Source organism: Aspergillus glaucus, assembly GCF_001890805.1.
Source record: "Aspergillus glaucus CBS 516.65 unplaced genomic scaffold ASPGLscaffold_6, whole genome shotgun sequence".
NCBI lineage: Eukaryota > Fungi > Ascomycota > Eurotiomycetes > Eurotiales > Aspergillaceae > Aspergillus > Aspergillus glaucus.
Genome location: NW_019170458.1, coordinates 103,493 through 118,501, shown reverse-complemented (window position 1 = coordinate 118,501; position 15,009 = coordinate 103,493). Strand labels below are relative to the sequence as shown.

The window sequence follows — 15,009 nt, the reverse complement described above, 5'->3', positions numbered from 1 at the left end:
AAAAAAAAAAAAAAGTGAATTACGACCGGGTGTAAAAAGAGGGTAAGAGGGTAAGAGGGTAAGAGGGTAATTTTCACCTTTTGGAACCACTGGATCGTCTTCGGCTGCCAACAAACTTAATCCAATTTGCCGGGAAGGAGCATCTTGTACGGATTCTCTTATTTTCTATTTTCCCTGCCATATACCCTCCATTAGGTTGCTTAGTGCTGCCAGTTAAAACATCCTGGAGCGTATATGTGATTCACACTATAGTAACTTACCAAAGACCTTAATATTTCTCCAGACCCGTGGGAACGGATCCGACTCTTTTTACTGTTTCCAGTCGGATGGACTCTTACCTATTATTTACAGCTATATATTCCATTATTTTTTGTTTAATTTTTTTTTTTTCCCTTTACATTTATTACTGAACAGAGGAATACTATTCCGTACACACATAGAAACTTCACCTCCTCCTACTACGGACTCCTCCCCCCCACAACACCACCCAAGAGGGTTTTGGACCGACAATCCCAATGCTCACTCGGCCCATCCGTAATAGAATGAGTGCAAGCCCTGAGGTAAGCCTGTCATCGAAGAACACGTCCTTTATTTGTTTGATATTCGCCCATTTTCTACGCTTTTTTGATTTTTTGAATTTTATGTGGTCGTTGTTGTCGTGCCTTGACCTATAGGAGTGCTGACGGAACGGAAAAAATGTCTCAACAGTCGAGTCAAGACTTGTAAGTTTTCTCTTCTTCTTCTCTTCATCTTTCACACGGTCGTGGCACTTGTTTCCAGTCTCCCAGACAGACACCAACTCACAGCCCTGATGACAGTGACACGCAGTCGTTGACGGCCAGCGTGACGGACTATCCTATCGAGCATGGACGGCGGTACCATAGATACCATGAGGGTGGTACGTTCTCTTGACGAAGCTGAAGAACTAATAGCAGATGGCAGAACTAACCACCAACCGCATAGCCTACCTCTATCCCAACGACGAGCAGGAACTCGATCGTCTAGACATGCAGCACCATATGTTCAAGCTCATCAACGAGGGTCGCTTGTTCTTTGCCCCCGTGAAGAACCCCCAACGGATTCTCGACATTGGCACGGGCTCCGGTATCTGGCCAATGGAAATGGGTATGCTTCCTCCTCTTCCTTCTTTTGATGTTCTTGAGAGAACAGCCTTTCTTACGAATCCCCTTAGCATCCATCTTCCCACAAGCCGAAATCGTAGGCACAGACCTCTCACCCGTCCAGCCGACAGAAGTACCCGAAAACGTCCATTTCCTCGTCGACGATGCCACCGAAGACGACTGGTTATGGGAACATGACCATTTCGACTTCATCCATATCTCCCACTTAACGGGATCTCTGCCTTCGTACAAAGCCCTGCTCCGCAAGGCCATGCGTCACCTCAAACCCGGCGGCTACATCGAATGCCACGAGCTCGACCCCATGCCTCGCTGCGACGACAGCACAATGCCGCCAGAAAACCCAGATGGTTTCTGCGATTATGCCCTGCACGACTGGTTCGATCTCAATGTGCGATCGGGCCAGGTGTCGGATCCGCCCAGACAGTTCCGGGTTGCTCCCCGTATGGCCCGGTTCATGAATGATTTGGGGTTTGTTGATGTACAGACTCACAAGTCCATGTTGCCCACAAATTCATGGCCGTCGGATCCGCATCTAAAGAATATCGGCTCGTGGAGCGAGACCAATTGGCTCGAGGCGTTGTCGGGTTGGTCGTACAAGCCCCTGATGATCCTGGGTTGGTCGAAACCTGAGATCGAGGTCTTCCTCGTCGAGGTGAGGAGGTGTATTCAGAACCGTGACATCCATAGCTACACGGAGTATCATGTGGTGACCGGGAGGAAGCCGCTTCCTGGGGAACAAAGGTCTTAATCTCTGCCCTTTTCCTCTTCTGCCTCAACTCTTGGAGACCTGTTACCTTCCCAAAAGCGTCATCCCATCCTTCCAATCTTGCTCCATTTCTTTTCTTTCCTCGAGTCTTTCTTTTCTTGTTCCTGCTTGCATTAGCATAAGATACCATTGGTTGGAGAGAGTTCATGCATGGACAGGCGTGCAGGCTTTGCATTTTGTTTTATATCGATCTCATATACACGGGAGAATCAACTGCAGCTATTACATCACATCAAAGCCATCAAAAATAGCATTCAATCTGCTTCTCCCTTTGTTCAAAATACCCGTATCGTAGACCATCCAGCAAGTCTTGGCACTAACCCTCCGATATGCTGACTAACCACCTGGTCCGAGCTCCAACGAACCATCGCTCGTTAATCGACGACACCTGACGGGCCTAAACCACCACGAAGCCGACGGAAAGCAGACCGGGCCAATTCAATTCCAGCGCCACGAAAAACAACAGGCCCAATTCAATCCAATGCACCCGGTTCCCCGCCCACATGTCCTTCGGTAGGCATGCCTATAGGCATGCCTCTTACTCCGCGACAGCACCGTTAATCACCGACCACGTCTGGATCAGCGACGATTTCCTCGCGACAACGTTCCGCCGGTTCACGAATGGTGGTAATACTGGGCGAAAGCAACAGCGGCGGTATGAGAGTCGGGCTCCTGGTCCGCTGGAGGCGAGGAGGCGGTTGGCGAAGAGAAGGAATACGGCGTTGGCGAGTATTGCGGGGTCTGGGCCGTTGGGGGATATTTCGTGCTTGTTTGGGAGGAATGGGAGGGAGCATATGAAGTGGACAGATACGAGGGGAAGGAGGGGGGAGGTTCAGGCGCGGGTGGATGTGGAATATCAGGGTGAGTTTGTTGGAATTGAAGGTTGGTTTTTGTTGCGCGGGGCTGACTAGTTTTTTGATAGGCATGAAGCCTTTGGTTCCACCGGGTGATGCTTTTCCGTTTTATGAGAAGAATACTGGTCTGAGTGGATTGGGAGGGTGGCCGGTTGAAGTTGGGATAAGCGATAGCGCTGCCCGTGAGAAATATCTGGAGGAATACCTGGAGAGCAATTGGTCGACGACGGCTATTAAGGATATCCTCAACGAGTTGGATATCAATCTGCAGCATGAGCCGGCTTACAGTCGCAAGATATTCAGCTACCTGCTCGCCAAGTCGGTCCGCACAAAAGCCGTTGACGGATCGTTATTTCGTTTCCTGGACGATTTAACATTGAATATTAGAGGTTCCGGGAACTACACGGCTGTTGTCGAGCATCTTGCCCGTCATGAGACCCGGCTAAGCCAGAGGAGTGGCTGTCTTGGTGCGATTGCTCGCGCGCTGGAACTTGGATTGATCCCGCCTGACGAGGTTTGCGCTATTGTCAAGGCTATCCCGAGGATCCGCAGTGTCAAGCCTAATCCGAAGTATATGATCGACTGGTATCGGCAAATGTGGGGTGCAATTGGTCGCTGCGATGTACTCACGCATGGCGATTTGGATGCGGAGACTGTGGATGCCTGGCTGGGGATACTGGAGCAGCGGCACTCGGCTGCAGGAATGACCTTGGCTTCGGAAATTATCCTGGCAACTCAAGATTCAAATTTGGGTTGCTCGTGGGTACCAAAGTTCATCATGCGATGGTTGGATCTGCAAGTGAAGACGGGTTCTGAAGTTGATGGAACCTTTGTCTCTGAGCTCTTGAGCCATTTCAACCCGAACCTCGTGTCGGAGTATATGATCCGCATAACCGAAGACCTGACCTTTTCAGAGAAAGATCGTCATAGGAGGTTGCTTCTGGAAAAGTGGCAAGACTGTCTGTTTGAGCTTCAAGATGTGAGGTCTCTTATGTTTTCACCAGTTTGGTTAGATTTGAATTCGCAAAAGGCTGCAATGCCCGACAGCGAAGCTATGGAGCTCCCAACCGACCAAATTATTCTTCGCCTTTGGGTTCTACGAACTCTGAGTGAACACTTCGGACCGCCCTGGAAACATTCGAAACATGTTGATGCACCTATAATCCAACTCTTCGACCATTACGAATCCAACACCAAACAAGCAGCGGAAGGAGACTTCCTAAGCAACCTCATGAAAGATATCCACGACCTAGACATCCCCTTCAGCGGCCTAATGATGCTAGCCGTGGACATGAAGATCCGAAAGAACATGACCAAAGCAACCCGCAAAGCCCTACAACGACTAGAACGCTCGCGCGTCTCATTCGCAGACCTCTTCACAGACCTGCACACATACAACTCCAGCAAATCACTATTCTTCAGCTCATTCGAAGAAACGGTATCCCAGGTCGACGTCTCCAGCATAGCATTTACAAACCACGTCGTCCATCTCGCCAAAACGGGAGACTCGAAGAGCGTCTGGACACTCATCCGTCTCCTTCGCGCTCATACACCCCTCAAAGTCTCCCTCGCCAAATCCTGGCCTGATCCGGATTTTCCTGAACAACCCACCACCATCCCCAATACAACATCAGAATCCCAGCACAACCTCCCAAACCCCCACGACTCCCTCGAAATGATCCATATCCTTGCCATCGTTCTCTCCTGCTCCAAGAACCTCACCCCGCGCCGCTCCTTCCATCTCGTCCATTGGCTCTACGATTTCCTAATGACGCATAATGCGCCCGTGAAACCCTCGCTTATACGTGCTATGTACCATGCGGGGATTATTAGGTATCAGAGGGAGGGGTTGAGGGTGGCGCCAACGAGGTATTTGTATATTTGGGAGTTGGTGAAGAGGTTTGAGGATGCGGATGTCGCGAAGGAGTTGATGGAGGGGCCGAGGTATGGGGTTTCGAATGTAGGTGTTGAGGAGGATGAGTAGTATGCCTGGGGGAAAGAGGGTATACGTTTGTATGTATACTCTGTAGTGTATGTTTATATGTATAGATAGCTGCGTCTCGACCCTAGGGTCAGGCTCTACGGCGGATACCAAGTTAGAGACGAAACTCGTATAAAATAAACCATTGATTAAACATCAAATATCATCATGTATAGTGACAGTTTGCACTTAAGAATCCACATCCATGGCAAGATCCTTGTCCCCAGAAACCTCCTCAACAACAACATATTTCTTCATGTCCTCCTTGCTGATAACCTTCTGGTTCAACCAAGCCGTCGTACCCTTAGGGAAACGGTAATTCCGCTCCTTCTCACCACGCTCGTTAGGCTTCATGTAGTTGCGTAGCAGCTGCGTCGGCCCATCCTGCTGAATCACGCATACATCGACATTACTACCCGAACCCAAGTCGTTGAAGATACCAGCCTTGATCGCCTCTGCGGAGAGGTTAACCGCGTCCTCCCGGCTCAAGTTGGGCTTCCACATCGACTCGAACACAGACATGGCCGCCAACGAACCCGACCCCATCGTCACGTAGGGGAGCTTATCTGTCGAACCGTGGGCGTGCACGGTGAACAGGCCGACGCCCGTGGGGTCCACACCCGCAACCACCAGGTACGCGCCGATGTGGCCCTGGTATCGGAAGAGGTGCTGCTTCAGCATGGTCATGCAGGTAATGACTCGCGGGGGCCGACCCGTTGAGAGGGAGTGCAGTTCGACGTTGGAGCTGATCAGGGAGGTTGTGAATTCGGTGTCGGCGGCGGTACCGGCTCCGGCACACCAGATCTTGGGCGCGATGTAGTGGAGTTTTTCACAGTTCTGTATGGGTCAGTTGACTAATCGCCTTCTTTTATGTTCCTGTAGTCGGTTGTAAGATTCTATCGTACCTTGTCGGCAACAATAGGTCCGCTGGTAGCTCTGGTATCTGCTGCAATCTGCGGGTTCGTTAGCTCCAGACCATCAATCCGCCATCATTGTATGAACATACCACAACGCCCCCGTCATAGCAACAGCCGACAATTGTCGTACCGGTGCTAGTAGCCTTGGGAAGAGGCACGCCTCTGGCGTGGAGAGCCACATTGCGGTTGTGGTTGGAGAAATCGAAGCCCGCCATGATGACGGTGTAGCGTGTACGACGAAGGAAACGGGGTCAAATAAAAAAGGGTTGTCGTAGAGCTCCCTGAGAATAGTCGAGCAAAAGGGACTAAAGGAGCAGTTAATGAAGATGGGAGAGAGCTGGAGCTGGAGCTGCGTCGGTGATTGAGAGTTGACGATGGACGGCGAGAGGTCGAGCTGGAGTGACGACTATCAATGCCTTATAAATGCCTTATGAACGAGGCATCAAGAGCTTCCGCTGTTTGTCCTCGTCGGCACGAAAAAGCATCATTTGGTAGACCTCATTCATTCCTCTGCTTATTTTCCTCCCTTTGAGCGCCCAAGCACGACGCTTTCACTACATTCACGTCTTTCTAATCTATTGCATCCGGCTCTCTGATTTTCTTGTTGCCCTTGACTCTTCCCGTCGAGGGGAGGTCGTCAAGTTTTTTGCGCGTATTTGGTAGCTCTACTATCGGAGTCTCCAAGCACTCCAGCGTCGCTCCTTTCCTCGTCGCTACAGGAAGTTCACTCCCTCCATGACCCAGGGTTAAGCAGACATCAAGGCGACCTCCTCGTTCGATTCTAGCCGACTTTGACAGACCCAGAATGGCGTTCAACCCTAGCGGAAACATAGAGCTGGGCTCGGAGCTCTCAGATGTCTTTACGGATGTACGTTTCGCGTTTTTTACTCTGTACTTTGGGTCTATTAGATGGTGGCTAATAGGGGATTGAAATTAGGATGTCGGTTTCAAGGGCGTCTCCGGCGATAGTAACGTTCAGCTCCTCCCGACTCCCTGGCCTTCCGATGCCCTTCCGGCCCCTTCCTGCTCGCTCTTGGCTGTCGCACCCACCAAAGGCATTGTCGTCGGTGCCGGCCCGGACTCGCTCGCCATAGCTAGCTCCGAATCAGTGCGAAAGGCCATTTCCGCCCCGACCGGAGAAGAAAAGATCCAGACGAAATCGTTCCAACCGCAGACTACGATCCCTTTGCCGGGGCGACCTACACATGTGGCCTTCGCATCAGGTGACAGTGCCTTGGTGTTGACGACGGAAAATGGACCACAATTGTCAGTCTTCGAGACGGCGGGATTATTGCAAGGGAATGCGCGACCGGCCTTGTCTGTCCCGACGAACGGCGCCACCTTCCGAGCTGTTGTGCCTAATCCTAGCCCGGCCGGCGACGCCCACTCGACGCTTGTTGCTCTCGTCACGGTGAATGGTGAGCTTCTCATGGCGGACCTGAAAGGGGGTAATCTCGTTGCGGGACCTAATGGTCCGGTTCTGAAGACTGGGGTTAGTTCGGTTTGCTGGAGTAACAAGGGCAAGCAGCTAGTTGCCGGACTTGTGGACGGAACTGGATACCAGATGGCCCCGGATGGTGCGCAGAAAGATGTTATCCCACGTCCTCCTGACCTCGAAGGGGAATGCCACAGTGAGTTTGGCCGCTAACACCCCAGAATAACTTCGTTTGACTAACTATGTTGCAGTCTCTTCTATCGCATGGCTTGAAAACGACATCTTCTTAATGATCTACACACCTAATGCAGCCGAAGATGATATGGGACAGAACCCACCGTCGTCGTACTATATCATCACACGACGAAAGCAGGCACCTTTCTTGATCCAGAAAATGCCAGAGTTATGCGGACCCTTTGGCTTTAAGCGCACGCCGGCCTACCAGTTTATTGGGCGTCTGAGGGATTACAAACCCCACCTGAAAGACGTCCTTGTCGTCTCTTCGACCGCATCTACCGACGTGGGCCTTGTCACCCGAGCCGATAAGCCGTTGTCAAACGATGAATCTGCCCAGGGTACCGTCAACCTTTTCACGACAACCGAAGTCAGCGATGACACAAAGCGAGCATCCCTTCCGTTGAAGGACTCTGTTGACGAAACCTCTGTGATCGGTTTGGGCATTGACCTCACCAGCACGGAAAAGGTCGTGTCGCCCATCCAAGGTGAAGACATTCTCGAGAGCTCTACACCCTTGCCGAACGTTCTACTTCTCAACAACGACGGTATTCTTTGCTCTTGGTGGTTCATCTACTCAGACGCTATCCGCCAGAACATCCCTTACCAAGGATTGGCCCCTGCCGGCTCGCAACCGCAACCGGCACCACTACAACCGCAGCCACAAGCTCAGCCTCAACCTCCAGCTCAGCCTGCACTTGGACAGTCGGGATTTGGCACTCCGTCTGCTCTTAGTGCCAACCCGTTTGGCAAACCCTCTGCTACACAGGGTTTTGGAAGTCCCTCGCCACTGGGTGGCGGTAGTCAAGGCGCTGCTTTTGGGAAGCCCTCATTCGGAACGCCGTCGGGGATTGGAGGAAGCCCTTTTGGCCAGCCCAGTGCCATAGGACAAGGGACATCACAATTCGGGAAAACTGGACTCGGCTCGACGTCTGCCTTTGGCCAGCCGTCTTCATTTGGCCAACCATCGACTCCTGCCAAGAGTCTTGGTTCTATTGGGATTAACCCTAGTTCCGGGGGAGGATTTGGTTCATTTGCCAATGCTAATGCTGGCGGCGGGTTTGCTAGTTTTGCTGCCGCCAAACCGGGAGAATCTTCTTTTGCCAAGCCAGCGGCCGCATCGCCCTTTGGCCAAACTGTGAGCCAGTCTCCTTTTGCTAGCGCAGCGGGCGAATCTTCATTTGGCAAGCCGGCGACGGGTGAAAGCCCGTTCGCAAAGCTGTCCGGCCGGTCTGCCTTTGGTCAACCGGATACAAAAACGGCTTTCCCGCCACCCAGCACGGACGCATCGAAGGGTCTGGGTACAGGCAGCTTCCAACTTGGCTCTACGTTTAAGGGTGACGGTACTGCTGTAAACGATGCTCCCAAACCTGAGAAGCCTTCTGGTGATGGAATGTTCAATTTGGGTACATCCTTTGACGAAATGGTGTCAACGCCTGGCAAGACTAGTCCACCTGTCGAATCAATGGACGACAGGGAAGATTTACCAGCGGAACAACCAGAGCCCGCCAAGCCAGCCGCACCACAACCAGCGCCCTCGTTATTCGGCCAGCCGTCTGCACCAGCGGCACCATCCATTTTCAATGCTCCAAAGCCATCCGAACCAGCAACAGCACAAACCAACAAATCTCCATTCTCGATGTTCGGACCTGGTGTTACTCAGAACAAACCTGCCAGCCCCTTCTCTCCTTTGTCCGAGAAGACCGCAACACCCAAGGAGTCGCCAAAGGAGACTCCCGTTGGTACACCAGCAGGAGAGCCACCGTTACCTCCTGACCCTACAAGCAGAGCAACCTACGGACCGGGCGATACGTCTGCGTCATCAAATGTGTCTAAGGACTCGGTAGACGAGGCGCCTCTTCCGCCAGACTTTGCCGCTAAACCCAAGCCAGCTCCTAAGGAAGAAGCTCCGCTACCACCTGATTTCACTACCAAGCCCAAGGCATCAGAAATCAAGAAAGAGGCGGAGGAGGCACCGTTGCCTCCTGAGCCAGCCACTCCTGCCTCTGTAGCGGGCCCCGCGGAGGGCGCAGAGGAAAGTCCTCTTCCTGATGAGTCTGACGCAGATGAGGAAGAGGAAGCGGAGTTTGAAAGGGAAGGAGAGGAAGATGACGAGGAAGAAGACGAAGACGAGGAAGAAGAGGAAGAGGAACAGCCAGCAGAAGAAGAAGGCGATGAGGAGGGAGAGGAATCAGATTTCGCTGACAGTGGGGAGGATGTTACTCACGATATCAGCCAAACCGATTTCCAGAGCCCGAAGGCCTCGTTGGAAAGCTCTTTCGAAGAAAGGAGCCCCGCAGGTGGATTGTTCACCAGGGTTTCGAGACCAGAGGAGCAAAAACAGCCTTCTAAAGGGCTGTTTGGAGAGATCAACAAACAACCCTTCTTCCCACCCAGATCTGAAGCTAAGATTGGATCCCCACGGTCACCCAGTCCGATGCGCGCCGCCCATAAGGGACCATCTAAGCTTGACAGCTATAAGCCTTCTGGTCCTCCTAAAGGCCCTGGAGATGCTCTTGCTTCTCGGAAGGCAGCGCTCAAAGAGTCTAACCAGCGAAGACCTACTGCTGCCGAGCTCGCTGCCCGAGAAGAGCAGGCCCGCTTGCAGGCCGAGGCGCAGCGCCAGGAGGAAGAAGCGCAGGCCCTTTCTGATGACGATGAGGATGAACGACTTCGTGCAGACCTTGCTCAGCCCCTGGAGCCGGTGCCTACACTTGACCCATTCCTGCCCCACCAAGACTACTCCGGTGAGACGGCCAAGCCTGGTATTCCCGGGCAAATCGAGAGACTGTACCGGGATATCAACTCCATGGTGGATACTTTAGGAATCAACGCTCGCTCGTTGGCTTCGTTCTTGTTGTATCAGAAGGCGCCGCAGGATGATTCGGACTGGATCGAGACGCTCAAGGGCGACAACCCCGCCGCTGTCCTGGACGAGAAGCTCCTTCTTTCTCAGATCGAGGAACTCGATAATGCAGTCGTTACGCTGACCGGCTCCCTCCAACAGCAACGAGTACAGGGCGTGGAAGAGAAGCTCGACAGTTGCAGAGAAATGCTAGGCAAAGACATCGTGGCTTTGCGGGGTCAATGTGCCAGCATTCGAAAGAGCCTCGATGCACACGTCGACACCGCAGCCATCCTCTCCGCACCCCTTTCCGCAGAACAAGCCAACCTCCAGCAAGACCTCCGAACAGCATCCACCGACCTCCAGGCCAGGTTAGCCGACCTGGAAGGAGGAGTATCCCTCTTACGCGCTAAAATCGCTGACGCCCCTCGCGCCGACGGCGCAGCCCCCGCAAAGCGCCCAACAGTTGAAGCTGTCACCTCCACCATCGCCACGATGATGAACATGGTCGAAAACAAGAGCGGCGACATCGACGTTCTCGAAGTCCAGCTCAAGAAATTGGGCATCGACACCACCGTACCTCCTGCCAGTCGCAGCCGCGAGGGATCACCGTTCACGACACCCAGGAAGGGTATGCGGGCCTTCCCTACCACACCGGGGTCCCGGGGATCTCTCGACGGCAGTTTCAGCGCTTACCACACGCCGGAATCTGCGTCGAGGAGCGTGAACTTCCGCCCTAGCATTAACGAATCTGCAAGAGTCAGCAGACTTCGTAATGTTGAGGGCGTTGGCGCTGGTGCTGGGGATTTGGTTGTTAAGCAGGAGAGTGAGCGGTGGAAGGCCAAGAATACTCGCAGACAACATCTTGTGGGTAACTTGAAGAAGGCAATTGGTGAGAAAAAGGAGAAAGTGAGAGGTGTGGAGGATATGTAGGATTATCATTATTATCATGGTCTGTTTTTTTGGGTTTTCTTACGAGGATGAGGATTGATTGAAGTTGGAATGAATGATTTTGAGCCTGTGTTTGTATGTACATAAAGGGCAAGTTTCTCTTATTGTCTCTTTGATTTCTGATCATCAGCATGAATATGAATGTTTAATGATGAAGCCATTCCTTTTATCAGGTCTACTCATAGTTCAGTGATAGCATCACAAAAAGAGCGCTGACATCATCCCAGTGACATCAGCCAACACTCGACTTCAAATACGAACCCTTCTTCTCAGCAGAGTACATATATTTTCCCTCTTTCTCAATCCCTCAATTAAACACCAAATCACCCGTCTCAATTTCAATACAGTCAATTTAACCTACCTGTCACCTGTCAACCAAAGCTTATCCAGCTATCTGCATACCAGCCTGCATACCCCGCACATCACAAGCTACATACAAAAAAACACAACCAAAGACAAAAAGAAGAAAGCAACATGTCCCAAACCGCCGAATTTATCTTCTTCAAACTAAAACCCACCGTCAAACCCGAAGGCCCCAACGACGAAGGAAATGAGCTCCTCAAGCTCTTCAACGCTACAAAGCAACAGAGCGGATACCATAGTTCTGCATGGGGGCGTACGGTCGAGGATGAGAGTGTTGTTGCTTGGGTTATTGGTATTCGCTGCCCCCAACACCCTCAAACAATTAATATATGAAAATCAAGGGAAAGGAAGTGATGCTAACAGGGAATTAAAAAAGTGTGGACCGACGCCCGCGGCGCCAGCCACTCCGCACAACTAGCCCCCTTCCTCGAACCCAAAACCTCCGCCACAACCCTCTACACGACCCTCGTGCCCTCCCTCACAGACACTGAAACCCTAACAACCAACCCCGTCACCGAGCTCGTGGCGCTCTCCTTCCCGACCTCCCTGAATCCCGACGAGCACAGCGCGCTGAATCAGAACTTGATTGACTTCCGCACGGCGCTGACGGAGAAACTGGAGGAGGGGAAGAGGCCTGTGTCGTGGTCCATGGGTCATGTGGATCGGCCGGGTGGTGTGGAGCATACGGCTAGTCCGTCTGGACGGGCGTTTGTGCAGTTTTTGGCTGTTGGGTGGGAGAGTGTGGAGACGCATATGGCTGTTCGGGAGACGAGGGAGTTTAAGGAGACGATTCAGCTGATTCGGGAGAAGGCGTTGTCTCCGGTTGAGGGGTTGAAGATGAAGCATGTTAGCTTTAAGAAGATCTGATTTTGTTTCGTGTTGTAATTCAAGCCTTGTGTCTTTTTAAAGAAAGAAAATCCTCATTATTATGATACTGAGAAATACAGCGACAGAATAAACGCCTTCGATAAAATACACATAAACGATATACCCGAGAAGAAACACACCAAGTCATTACGGCCACCATAAAGTATGACTTTTAGAGAATCACATCCGTTTAAATTTGGCTCTGAAGCCTCTCTAGACACGGTGCTTTTCACTTTCTGCAATAAAGTTAGGCTACTGCTCACTTCTCTGGCACAATGCGGGGTCACTCACCAAGTCGCGAATATAGCATGTAGAGTGCCATCTGGTTGCACTCTTGGGTACCGGTAATCGTAACCAACCGCTCGTTGCTGCTTTCTTGCGGCTCGTTGATCTTAATCACACTACCACTCAGATGACGGATCTCGTTGATCTTCGCACCACCCTTTCCGATAATAGCACCGACCATGTCGTTGGGGATGTAGATCTGCTGCGTTAATGGTTGACCGGGCATGACTCCACCAACTGGCGCCGCAGGTGTCGGAGCACCCCGTGCCGCGGCAGGTTGGGGACCGTAAGGCGCGGGGCCCTGCGGGCCGGCTCCAGCGTATGCGGCGTGAGGAGCAGCAGCGGCAGGAACAGGGGTAGGACCGTATGGCATGGGTTGCGCGACAGGCGTAGGTGCGGGCTGGCCGTGCACGTAAGGAACACCGTAAGCACCTGCTGCGGCGCGGTTGGGGTGAGGGTGATGTCGCCTGAAGGTTTCGGGGTGACCGTATTGACCACCAGCCGGCTGAGGGACGTAAGGCACGACTTGCATGCCACCGGGCACTGCTCCAGCGGGACCACCGCTCCGAGTAGCGTACGCAGAAGCTGCCGGTCCTCCAAAGCGTTCAGTGAGTTGCTCAACGAGGGTCACGGCGACGTAGTATGTGGCGATGTGTACGGCATCAGCAACGCCGAGGATGACGAGAGACCGTTCGGTAGACAAGGGAAGACAAGCGTCGGAAGCGTTCAGACGGGCACCGGACGCCTCCTGGATCTCGCGGATACGGACACCGGCCTTGCCAATGATGGAACCAATGAGGATATGAGGAATTAGTAAACGCAGAGGATAAGTCTTGGACTGGGCAGTGGAAGGAGCATCAAGGGGTTCATTGTTGAGAGTACGAATGATCAGACCAAAAGCCTAGATTCAGTTAGCATCATATACTGAAGCAAACAATCCGCAACTTACCTTAGCAACAGCATCCTGAGGACCGCTGACGGTCAAGATACGTTCCACTGCACCACGAGAGTAGTCGCTAACGGTGCACTTGGCCCCCGACAGACGGCGGATCTGGGACACATTCTCCCCACCTTTTCCAATAACAGTGGCAGCCTCCTGGCTCGAGATTACAGCACGGATATGGATCCAGCTCGACTCATCCTGAGGACGGCTGTCCGACTGAGAGCCAGCTCTCTCAGAATGAGAAGCAGTCGACTGGATGGGCTGGGTCTCCGAAGAGGCACCCTTACCGTTGGGAGCATCGGGAACAACAGTGTCTCCCTGGCCATCGGCCGAAGCGACCTCAGTCTCGTCGCCCTTAACTACTTTGTCCAGAGCAGGACGCTTGGCCTCTGGCTGGTCATTGGGGCCCGAAGGTGACGAAGGGTCCTCCAAGGGACGCTTGGTCGATTGCAATGGTGACGCAGACATGATTTTGTTTCAGCTGTGCAGTAGTCTTGCTTGACTTACGAAAGAAGCCGTAGTATCAGGAGAAACAACGTTTCTTGTCTTGTTTGTTTTTTATTTGATCGATTATGTACACCAGGAATTCCCAATAAAACCTGCTGGTGCTGGCGATCGACGGGAGAGGGAATCTGGTGCTTGAAGTGTGATTGGGAAGTGCTGGTGATCGTGCAGTGCAAAGTGTGAAGTTGGAGAGGTGGTCGACGAAAGGAGAAGTGTAAATGCTGGGTCTTGACTTTGAGCAGACGTGATAGGCTGCTCGAGTCTGGTGCGATGAAGCGGAAGACAAATTCTGGAGAGATGAAAAAGGAGTATTCAGGGTCCGGGCGAGGTTAAAGGTTGACGGGTGTGGTGAATATCTGAGCGCTGGGGGAAAGGGAAGGCAAATAGAGAAAGCACAATGGAGCCTTGAAACACAAATTGCCAAAACCTGGCGTCCCTAATCTTAATTCTCCCACAAAAACGCAAGAAAATTTCCTAACGCTGTAGAAGCCAGATGATCCGCCACACAACCTGAAAAGGGGGAGCTATCGGATCTCAGTCCAATGACAAGGAAAACAAGTAATCGAGAGCGTCGGAGCAAGAAATACGCTGCGACGAAGATGTCAAGAGCAAAGAAGCTGCAGAAAACGGAACGAAGCCGATGGAGAATGAGCAACAGCAAGAGGAAAGCGCGAGGAAGAGATGATGTTGCAAGACGAGGTCGGGCAGGCGCCGGGCACGGGATCACGCTAGGCCTAACCGGGAAACGCGCGTGTAGGATCACGTGGGGCGATATCAAACGGCATCAACGGTTAGAACACTGCTCAATGAACACTCTTGTATTGATACTTAATCGCGCCAGCTTATTTGGAACCTGAAAATAATATTACAGGATCACGGCGGTTTGCTTGGATTTGTACGAAGTCCCGAGAACCATCGACGC

At 52.3% G+C, this 15,009-nt stretch overlaps 5 protein-coding genes across 5 annotated transcripts; 3 read left to right on the top strand and 2 right to left on the bottom strand.

Moving 5' to 3' along the window:
- Positions 1–360: 360 nt before the first annotated feature.
- On the top strand, positions 361–4,746 carry ASPGLDRAFT_73071 (class I SAM-dependent methyltransferase; the record flags this gene model as incomplete). Its single annotated transcript, XM_022549654.1, has 6 exons — positions 361–722; positions 819–898; positions 964–1,125; positions 1,193–1,883; positions 2,492–2,769; positions 2,831–4,746. Exons 1-6 carry the CDS (start codon positions 697–699, stop codon positions 4,744–4,746), a joined length of 3,153 nt encoding a protein of 1,050 aa, XP_022402559.1. The 5' UTR covers positions 361–696.
- Positions 4,747–4,932: 186 nt separating this feature from the next.
- Positions 4,933–5,875, bottom strand: pup1 (proteasome core particle subunit beta 2; the record flags this gene model as incomplete). The annotated part of the gene is made up of 3 exons (XM_022544360.1): positions 4,933–5,580; positions 5,649–5,696; positions 5,750–5,875. 3 exons carry the CDS (start codon positions 5,873–5,875, stop codon positions 4,933–4,935), a joined length of 822 nt encoding a protein of 273 aa, XP_022402558.1.
- Positions 5,876–6,465: 590 nt separating this feature from the next.
- Positions 6,466–11,107, top strand: ASPGLDRAFT_24054 (FG-nucleoporin NUP159; the record flags this gene model as incomplete). Its single annotated transcript, XM_022543361.1, has 3 exons — positions 6,466–6,528; positions 6,598–7,291; positions 7,347–11,107. 3 exons carry the CDS (start codon positions 6,466–6,468, stop codon positions 11,105–11,107), a joined length of 4,518 nt encoding a protein of 1,505 aa, XP_022402557.1.
- Positions 11,108–11,599: 492 nt separating this feature from the next.
- ASPGLDRAFT_73068 (uncharacterized protein) lies at positions 11,600–12,355 on the top strand (the record flags this gene model as incomplete). The annotated part of the gene is made up of 2 exons (XM_022549653.1): positions 11,600–11,780; positions 11,865–12,355. The coding sequence occupies 2 exons, from the start codon at positions 11,600–11,602 to the stop codon at positions 12,353–12,355; spliced, it is 672 nt and encodes a 223-aa protein (XP_022402556.1).
- Positions 12,356–12,441: 86 nt separating this feature from the next.
- Positions 12,442–14,290, bottom strand: ASPGLDRAFT_1287360 (telomere maintenance protein PBP2). Its single transcript, XM_022540826.1, has 3 exons — positions 13,590–14,290; positions 12,647–13,541; positions 12,442–12,591 (listed from the first exon to the last, which is right to left on the bottom strand). Exons 1-3 carry the CDS (start codon positions 14,049–14,051, stop codon positions 12,569–12,571), a joined length of 1,380 nt encoding a protein of 459 aa, XP_022402555.1. The 5' UTR covers positions 14,052–14,290; the 3' UTR covers positions 12,442–12,568.
- Between the last annotated feature and the right edge of the window lie 719 nt (positions 14,291–15,009).

Coding starts and splice junctions, on each gene's coding strand:
- ASPGLDRAFT_1287360 (XM_022540826.1), bottom strand. CDS start 14,051: ATGTCTGCGTCACCATTGCAATCGACCAAGCGTCCCTTGGAGGACCCT. Junction 13,542..13,589: donor CTCAGGATGCTGTTGCTAAG/GTAAGTTGCGGA, acceptor AACTGAATCTAG/GCTTTTGGTCTGATCATTCG. Junction 12,592..12,646: donor CATGCTATATTCGCGACTTG/GTGAGTGACCCC, acceptor ACTTTATTGCAG/AAAGTGAAAAGCACCGTGTC.